This window comes from Lactuca virosa, chromosome 5, assembly GCF_052849685.1.
Source record: "Lactuca virosa cultivar CGN04683 chromosome 5, Lactuca_virosa_CGN04683_v6, whole genome shotgun sequence".
Taxonomy (NCBI): domain Eukaryota; kingdom Viridiplantae; phylum Streptophyta; class Magnoliopsida; order Asterales; family Asteraceae; genus Lactuca; species Lactuca virosa.
In genome coordinates this window covers 451,518,279-451,527,029 of record NC_136430.1, presented here as the reverse complement: position 1 = coordinate 451,527,029, position 8,751 = coordinate 451,518,279, and the positions used below count along the sequence as shown (strand labels likewise).

General features: G+C 30.1%; 1 protein-coding gene across 1 annotated transcript; it reads right to left on the bottom strand.

Moving 5' to 3' along the window:
- Nucleotides 1–676: 676 nt before the first annotated feature.
- On the bottom strand, nucleotides 677–1,603 carry LOC145114289 (uncharacterized). The gene is made up of 3 exons (XM_079050291.1): nucleotides 1,543–1,603; nucleotides 1,422–1,501; nucleotides 677–1,276 (listed from the first exon to the last, which is right to left on the bottom strand). Exons 1-3 carry the CDS (start codon nucleotides 1,601–1,603, stop codon nucleotides 677–679), a joined length of 741 nt encoding a protein of 246 aa, XP_078906417.1.
- Nucleotides 1,604–8,751: the final 7,148 nt, after the last annotated feature.

Here is an 8,751-nt window from a genome sequence, read left to right as displayed (position 1 = left end):
TTAAAGAACAAAATTCAACAAAGTGTTTGGATTCATATTCTCCTCTTCTTTCACACCTTAGAATTTTGATCTTTTTGTCAAGTTGATTTTCAACTTCATCCTTGTAATTCTTAAAAGAATTCAAGGCTTCATCCTTGGTATTTAACAAATAAATATAGCAATACTTGCTGCAATCGTCAATAAAGGAAATATAATAATTCTTTCCTCCTATTGTAGGTGTTTCTCTAAAATCACATAAATCATAGTGGATTAAGCCAAATATTTCATTAGAATTTTCAACTGTTTTATGAGGATGTTGTGAAAATTTTGACTCTATACAAATGACAAACCTCACATTTTATGTTTTTATCTAATGAACATTTGGTAACATGCCAAGTTTTGCCATTCTTTGAATAGAACAATAATTGACATGTCCTAATCGAAAAATGCCACAAAAATGAAGGATCATGCATATACATAGAAGAGGGGCTAATAGTGCCCATTATTGCAATAGCATTAACATTGGTTACATCATTGTTTGGTGTTTCAACACCATAGTACAAATGTAAGACACTAACTTTGAAGAGACCCTCAATATGGTATCCCTTTCCAACATACATCCCACCCTTGGTGAGAACAAACTTATCAGACTCAAATACAAGTTTGAATCCCTTGTTACTAAGAATAGGACCAAAAATCAGATTCTTAGTAATTCAGGAACATGCAAGACATCACGTAAAACAAGTTCTTTTTCATTAGTCACTTGTAGCTTCACTTTTCCCTTTCCTTTAATTTTTGCAGTAGAGCCATTCCGCATAAACATTGGTTCAGAATCAGAGACTTTCTGGTATGTAGAGAACATGGTTCGAGAGTTGCAAATGTGCCTTGTGGCTACAATATCAATCCACCAATCCACACAATTGCTAACCATGTTGGTTTGAATCACAACAACAAACTGATTTGGTAATTCAACCATGTTGGTTTGACTAGAAGTTCCTCCACCAGAATTACCACCATTGTTTCCATTGTTCCCTTCATTGTTTCCTCCATTGTTTCCTCCTTGACCCCTCCTGAATCTGCAATCTTTGGCCTTGTGTCCAGTTTTTCCACAAACATAGCATGGACCATAATTCTTCTTGAAATTCTTTTTGTTTGGGCCATGATTTTTGCCATCTTTGGAAGAGTTTTTGGAGTCTTGCTTCCCTTTCTTGTTGTTATGTTTGGCCCTTGAAGTACTTGCTTCTCCAACAAAGTTTGCACTTGGTTCCAATGAATTTGCATCTGCCTTTTCATCAATCTGTTATCTTCTTCTACACGAATTCTCAACACAAGTTGCTCAAAACTCATGTCATCAGTTAAGTGTTTAAGATATAGTCTGAAATTCTTCCAAGAAGGAAGAAGGTTTTCAATGATTGAACCAACAAGAAAGTTAGAGATTATACCCATACGCATTTAACTTCAAGATCATGTGCAATGACTTGAATTTCCTCCACTTGTTTGAGGACAAATTTGTATCTGCCATCTTAAAATTCATGAACTTTCCAATCATGAATTTCTTAGAACATGCCACTTCTATTTTGTATTTCTTTTCCAGTGATTCCCATATCTCTCTTGCAATAGTCATGGTAGAGTAGATATCATAGAGGGAGTCATCCAAGGCATCCAAAATATAATTTTTGCAATTATATTCATTTGTGTTCCAAGTTTCCATAGCCCTTTGATGTTATGCCAATTGGGCTGTAGTGGGTGGTGTTGTTCCTTCCGCAGTGGTTATACTTATACCAGTAGGAGGAGATGGAGAATAGTCAGTAAGAACATTGGAAACATGAAAAGTTGTTAGATAAAACAACATCTTCTTTTGTCATCTCCGAAAATCCGAGCCTTTGAATTTCTCATGTTTTTCCACATGTGTTTTGATGATGAAATTTTTATCCATTGCTCACTTTTTGATTTTTGTCTTAGATTGTTATGACAAAAGTAATCAAATACGAAATTAAACAAACAAAAACATAAATAAATCAAATTAATATACAAGATTCATAAATCAGAATAACATACTTGTATTTGGATGTTTACAACAGTTTCACTAATCACGAAAACAAGTAGAGATTGATGTCTGCTTTGCAGTGTCCTAAGACATAAATTTCCCTGGTAGGGATCTGTGTAGAGGATGAAGTGGTGTTATTATGTATATGATCAACCATTTCATATGTCAATTGATCATCTATTTATAGCCTATCAAATATCAGTTAATAACTGTCAACCATCGTACCTATTCCAAAACCGAAATTAACTGCCTAATTAACTTTCAATAAGCTAATTAACAACTAATAGATTTTGTAATTAAAAAATCAATTTCGGAATTTGTGTATATAAAAAAATTAATTAATTAGTCAAGAAGAGCCCCAACGCCCAAGGCCATCTTTTGACCATTAATTATATTTAATGACAAACTTAATCCAAGACTAATTTGGTAGCCCAATACCACAATTCCAGCCCAAATGCCCTTTTATCTTGCTTTATCCATTTAAGAATATGTGGAGACAAAGGCTTATAAAGTTAGTCTTTCTTTCTCCAATGTGGGATAATGCTTTTAGGCTATAAGCAAAGTTCCAACAGATCGGACTTAGTTTCCATGTTGTGTAAATATAATTCTTTACTATAGTTTTTGTTTTGGTATGAAGTTGTAACCCCTCGTGCTGGTTTAAATACTTTAAAACAAATGTTTTGTTCTTAATGGGAGCATATTTTATTAAAATACAACTTTAATTCATAAAATATTTTTAAACCATAGTATTTTTAAAAGGTTCTGATTCTTCCACGACAATGTTTTTATCCATTCATTGGTATTGGTATTTATTGACAATTATACCCCCACTTTAGTTATACCTTTTGTTTTTTAACAAACCTGACTTTTTTTTTTTTCTCTCTCTCTCTATATATATATATATATATATATATATATATATATATATATATATATATATATATATATATATATATAGGGTGAGGTTCAATAGAGAACCATAATTAACCAAGGAACCAATTGTGAGCGTCGGAAATCATAACGATCAACGGGCAAGGAAATAGATGTACACTTTTACATTGGACGCACACACACCAGATTATACCAAAAAATCCACCCTATACAAAAAAACCCACCACTTTTTTTCGTTTAAATTTTTTTTAGACCATGTTTTTTATCAAAGAAAAAAAAACTGAATATACCGTTGTTCACGATTTTTCGTCATCTTTCCATAGAGATCCATGATGATATATAAAAAACGAACTTTTTTTTTCGAAAAAAACTCACTTTATTTTCTTTGATTAAAAAAGTTAAGGTCTATTTTTTATAGAAAAAAATTAATAAATATATCAAAATTCATATTTTTTGTACTTTTTAAACATAGATTCATATTGATGTTAAAAAAAAAAAAACGATATTTCAGTTCAGATTCACATTGTGAACCTGTTCAGATTCACAGTGTGCATAATAATAACTCAGATTCACAGTGTGAATCTGAACTGATCGGAGCTTTTTCACATTGTGAATGTTAAAATTTGAAATATTTACAGTTTAGATTCACAGTGTGAATCTACACTGATCGAGGTTTTTTTTTTTTTTTTTTTTTTTTTTTTGTGAACATTCTCAGATTCACAGTGTGCATAATAGTAATTCAGATTCACAATGTGAATCTGAACTGTTCGAGATTTTTCATATTGTGAATGTTAAAAATTAAAATATTTACAGTTTAGATTCACAGTGTGAATCTACACTGTTCGAGGTTTTTTTTTTTTTTTTTTTTTTTTTTTAATCTGTGTTGATGTTTATTAATAGAGTACAAAAAATTAATATTTTTGGTATAATTAGTTTTTTTTTGATAAAATAAACTTAAATATTGAAAAACTAAGAAAATTAAGTGGGTTTTTTTCGAGAAAAAAAAGTTCGGTTTTTATATATCATCATGGATCTCAATGAAAAGATGACGAAAAATCGTGAACAACGGTATATTCGGTTTTTTTTTCGATAAAAAACTTGGCCTAAAAAAAAGTTTTAAATGAAAAAAAAGAAGTGAGTTTTGTTATAATCCGGTACATGTGCGTCCATTATAAAATTTTACAACCCTTCTTTTTGCCGTTTATCGCTTTAAATTCCGACGCATTGGATTGGTTCCTTGGTTCCTTGATTAATAATGGTTCTCTATTGAACTTTTCCCTATATATATATATATATATATATATATATATATATATATATATATATATATATATATATACATACCCCTTTAATCATAATGATAAAATATTAATAATTTCATTTTAAGAACCCAACCTATCTATATTTGAACATAACATACCAGATAAAAACCTCACAAATATCCAAGCTGTGTAGTTTACTGTCATAGCTAGCTGGATACTCCCTATGACACCAATCAAAATCGACATGTTTATAATCTAATATTGTGGAGGAAAGTCCATGTGGTGAACAAGTACACTAAAAACCATTAATATCTACCCAACAATTTGTGCCATGAACATAGATCTAAGTCGGATCTTTATGTAACGTTCGAGCTTGACTTCTTGAAGGAAAGTTACTACATGTGTGTGTGGAGTTACAAGTTTTTAGTGTGTATAAGTGTGTGTATTAACGTCTACATCCAAACATTTATGAGCACCATTTCTTCACTTCCACTAAATCATTTGGATCCACCGAACACAAGGACTAACCATATCTATATCCATTTCCATTATAATCAACCCAATAAAGAACTAAAAAACACCAACACAGACATCATCAGAAGCAACATTTGATGGTGTAAATGGAGCCTATGTTTGTTCCATTTTCCCTTGGCTCCATTGATTCAATGTCTTATCCTTTTCAGAGACAATATAAACCCAAAGCATCTTCAAATCGTGAAGGGATATGCGATCGATTTGTGGGTATTTGTACTTATTGAGGTATAAGATGATAAGGGAAAGTGATTGAAATCATGATGTAGAAGAGATCTACCGGTGTGTGTGTGATATATATATATATATATATATATATATATATATATATATATATATATATATATATATATATATATATATATATATATATATAGAGAGAGAGAGAGAGAGAGAGAGAGATGGGTGAGTTGATGCAAGTTTTGGATCAAACTAATCCATTGACACAAATAGTTCATGGGAGAAAATTGAGTTATTGGGGATTGACTGTGCGAACTGCTACTTTTCCAATACGAGATATTCATCCTAGTCACTATGGGCGTATTTGCCCAATTGACACATCTAAAGAAATTATAACTAAAATGAGGGTACAATAGTTACTACATACAAATTTTAGTGGATGGATAAAAAATTGACGTGGAAGAATCAACCCCCATTTTTAAAAGCGTAAGGAATGTTGTGTTATAATGTACCGAGATAATAACAAAAAGCTACATTTTTTTTAATTAAATGGACTTATTTTTATTGAAAAAGCGAATATATAGAAATTTATAGTTTTTTGTGCTATAGGCTTTCATATTAATATATAAAAAACATTTTTTTGAAAAAACAATTTAATTTAGCTCGTTTATATTCACATTGCAAGAACATAAACTTTATATAGTTTATAAAAATATTTATTTTAGTCTGTCATTGTATTTACTTTTATACATGTTAATTCACATGAAAATTAATTCTTATCATTCACATATAAATTTAAGTAAATGCACATATGAATCTAAATAAATTCACCTAAGAATCTCTCCGTAAATTTATTTATGTATGATTAAAATGTTGACACTGTAAAAAAAATCAAATAAATCAACTTATATTTACATTTAAATATGAATATTTATTAAAATTAATATTTTATCCTTGTGTCATAGACTAATTTAAGTGAAACAAAATAAAGTATTCATTTGAAAATTGCAATGCCCAAAACCATTAATAAAGAAACATTTTAATAAATTTCAATTCTTTACAAAACAAGAATTAAGCATATTATATACATTTAAGATTTAATATGTTGATTTTATGAGGGTGTAATTTAGAAAATGTTAATTTTGGAAGGCATTTATAATATTTAACCGTTGGAAGTCGAAAGAGTTGGCTTCTTATTCCCGCAATATATACGTTCTTCAGCTATCCCGCTCTAACATACCCAACCCGGAGACCCATGGCGATCTCCGCTCCCCGGAGACCAAGGAACCACCTTCATTCGCCGGAGATCTAAGAAACCCTTGGAATTCGAAAGGACTGGTTTGTAGTCGAGCATTATATACGTCATTCCGCTCTCAACAAACCCAAACACAACCAAACCCATAGCGATCTATGTAACTACACTACTGGAGACGTAAACACCCCCAACCTTCGCAGGATACTCTCATTCATCTCTCTAGTCCAAAACATTATCAAGATCATTGTAAGTTTTTTCTAGGGTTTTTTTTTGTGATTAAGATATTGTGGTTTCCTTTTAAATATAAAACAGTTGTTTGAATAAGAAAGAACCGAAGGTTAATTGCTATTTTTTTTTTTTTTTTATCGTATTTTATTTTCTCTCTGCTCGTTGGGTTTTCTACTTTCTAGTAAAACCGACTCCGATTTGCTTATGTTTTGCTAATTGATGACTATTTGACATTTTAGTGTAAACAAATTAACAAAACAAAGTCTATATTTATTGCATTTAGCCTTATTATCTAGTGTATGTGGTTGTGTGACGTAGAACAGGGCTCAGATTAAGTGTAAAACTAATTTATGTGTGAAATTCTATATGTATTTGTTACTGATAAATGTCTCATGTTATCTTATATAGGATGGATGAGGAGTTAACATTGGACTCATGGATTACTTTTGCACTTTATCAGTTTTGACTGAATGTTCTTAATCAGAACAACTGAACAAGACTTAATTCAGTAAGGTTGCTTCTTTTTTACTTAAAGCAAAAAGAACGAATTTATGCAAAATGTCAAGGAGAGAAGGCTTTCCCCATTAGAGGTAGTTATAATCTTGACATTACATTAAACCTATTCCATCATTCCATGTCTACAAAAATGCCAATTTTGAAGTTTTGATGATCAATTAATGCTTCCTTCAATGATGTAAGTAGTGTTTGATAGGATGTACTATATTAATGAATGAAGTGGTGTATTTCTTTGGTCCAAGGCAAAAGAGATCGAATTGGCAAGTGGGATTATTATTTTTCTCCCTAATTCTACAAAAGTTATAAATTATTTAACTAAATAGTGCTTTTGTTTGTTAGGAATATGCTATTGTGAAGAACTATGGTGAGAAGGTGCTTATTCAGGTTAGTTAGTGAGTTGATTAATGAGGGGTCATATTTAAATTTCTCACTAATGTCTTTGATCTTCTTTCAAAATACAGTGCCACCCATGCTGTTTTCACTGATGGTGTACGTGTATTAATGTAGTTTTAACCTTATCAAGGGGAATTTATAGGGATTAGAAATGTAGTCTAATATACTCTATTTCTTACTCTTAATAGCAATATACTTTACATATTACAAATTAAATTAAATTTAAAAAAAAATTAATAAATAGAAATCCTTTCTTCTTCATCAGTACTATCACATGAGATCTTGAAGAAAGTTGATGCATAGTTTCTCCAACAACTGGGTATTTAATCTATCTCATTATTATAGATTTCTTTAATCTAAAGATTAAATATTTTTAAGACAAGCTATATATATATATATATATATATATATATATATATATATATATATATATATATATATATATTATTCTCATGGGGATGGGTTTTAATATTTCAAGATTTTGCTTCCTATTTTTATTTCTTTCTGTTACAGTATTGTACTTTTAACTTTTTTTTATTAAGACATTGTACTTTAAAAAATTTACCCATTTATAGCATATTACATTTAGCTATTTTCTTATTAGTACATTTTACTTTCATCTTTTTCATATTAGGACATTATGCTTTGAAAATTTTACGCAGTTATATTATTGTTCGTCCAATTTTTATTTCTTTTTGTGACATTACACTTTGAATATTTTACCCACTAAAAGCATCGTACTTTGATTTTTTTTTTTTTTTTTTTTTTTTTTTTTGTGCTTATTAGGACATTATTCCACTGTAAAATATTTACCTAACTAGGCAGTGAAATCACTATGGCATTGTTAAAACTGGGTAGATTTTTGAAAGTAGAATGTTGTAAAAAGATAAAATGAAAGTAGGATGCTATATATAAAAAGCAATTACTGAAAGTACATTGCTATGTCCCTAGATTTTCAGGTGTTTCGGTTGGTTGTTCAGTAATGGAATGACGGAGAGTTGTGTTATAACTTGTATGAATGAGAACAATGTCTTCTCTCTCTGCACTTTCTACTTTCAACTTTTTCTTGTAAGGGTATGCTTTGCATCTTGATGACATGCCATTCCTATAATTGGATAGATTTTTCCAAGGTTACTACAAAGACAAAGTGCAAATGTATTTATAATCCTTATAGACTGATTGAGATTGATTTCAATGGGACACAAATTGCAATTTTACATCCCAAGATCTTTCCATTCAGGTAAGTCTCAAAGTCAAAGTCAAGGTCAAAATGAAAGGAGGAGAAATAATTAGGCTTCCAAAAACCACAAGTCTCTCAAAATGATGCCTGCATAGTTCACTCTGTCACCCTCTCGAGGTAATTCATATCAAAAAATAAATTAAGAAAAGCCACATTTGTACTAAATTAAATAATTCATATAATTGTTACCCTATCATGACAAAGATATTATTTTTGGCATTTATTCAGA

What these genes read in the sequence shown, in the direction of transcription:
- LOC145114289 (XM_079050291.1), bottom strand. Translation starts at nt 1,603, where the DNA reads ATGACTATTGCAAGAGAGATATGGGAATCACTGGAAAAGAAATACAAA. An exon ending in ATACAAAATAGAAGTGGCAT is followed by an intron (nt 1,502 to 1,542) that starts GTTCTAAGAAAT and finishes ATGAATTTTAAG; the next exon opens with ATGGCAGATACAAATTTGTC. An exon ending in TTGAAGTTAAATGCGTATGG is followed by an intron (nt 1,277 to 1,421) that starts GTATAATCTCTA and finishes AGAAGATAACAG; the next exon opens with ATTGATGAAAAGGCAGATGC.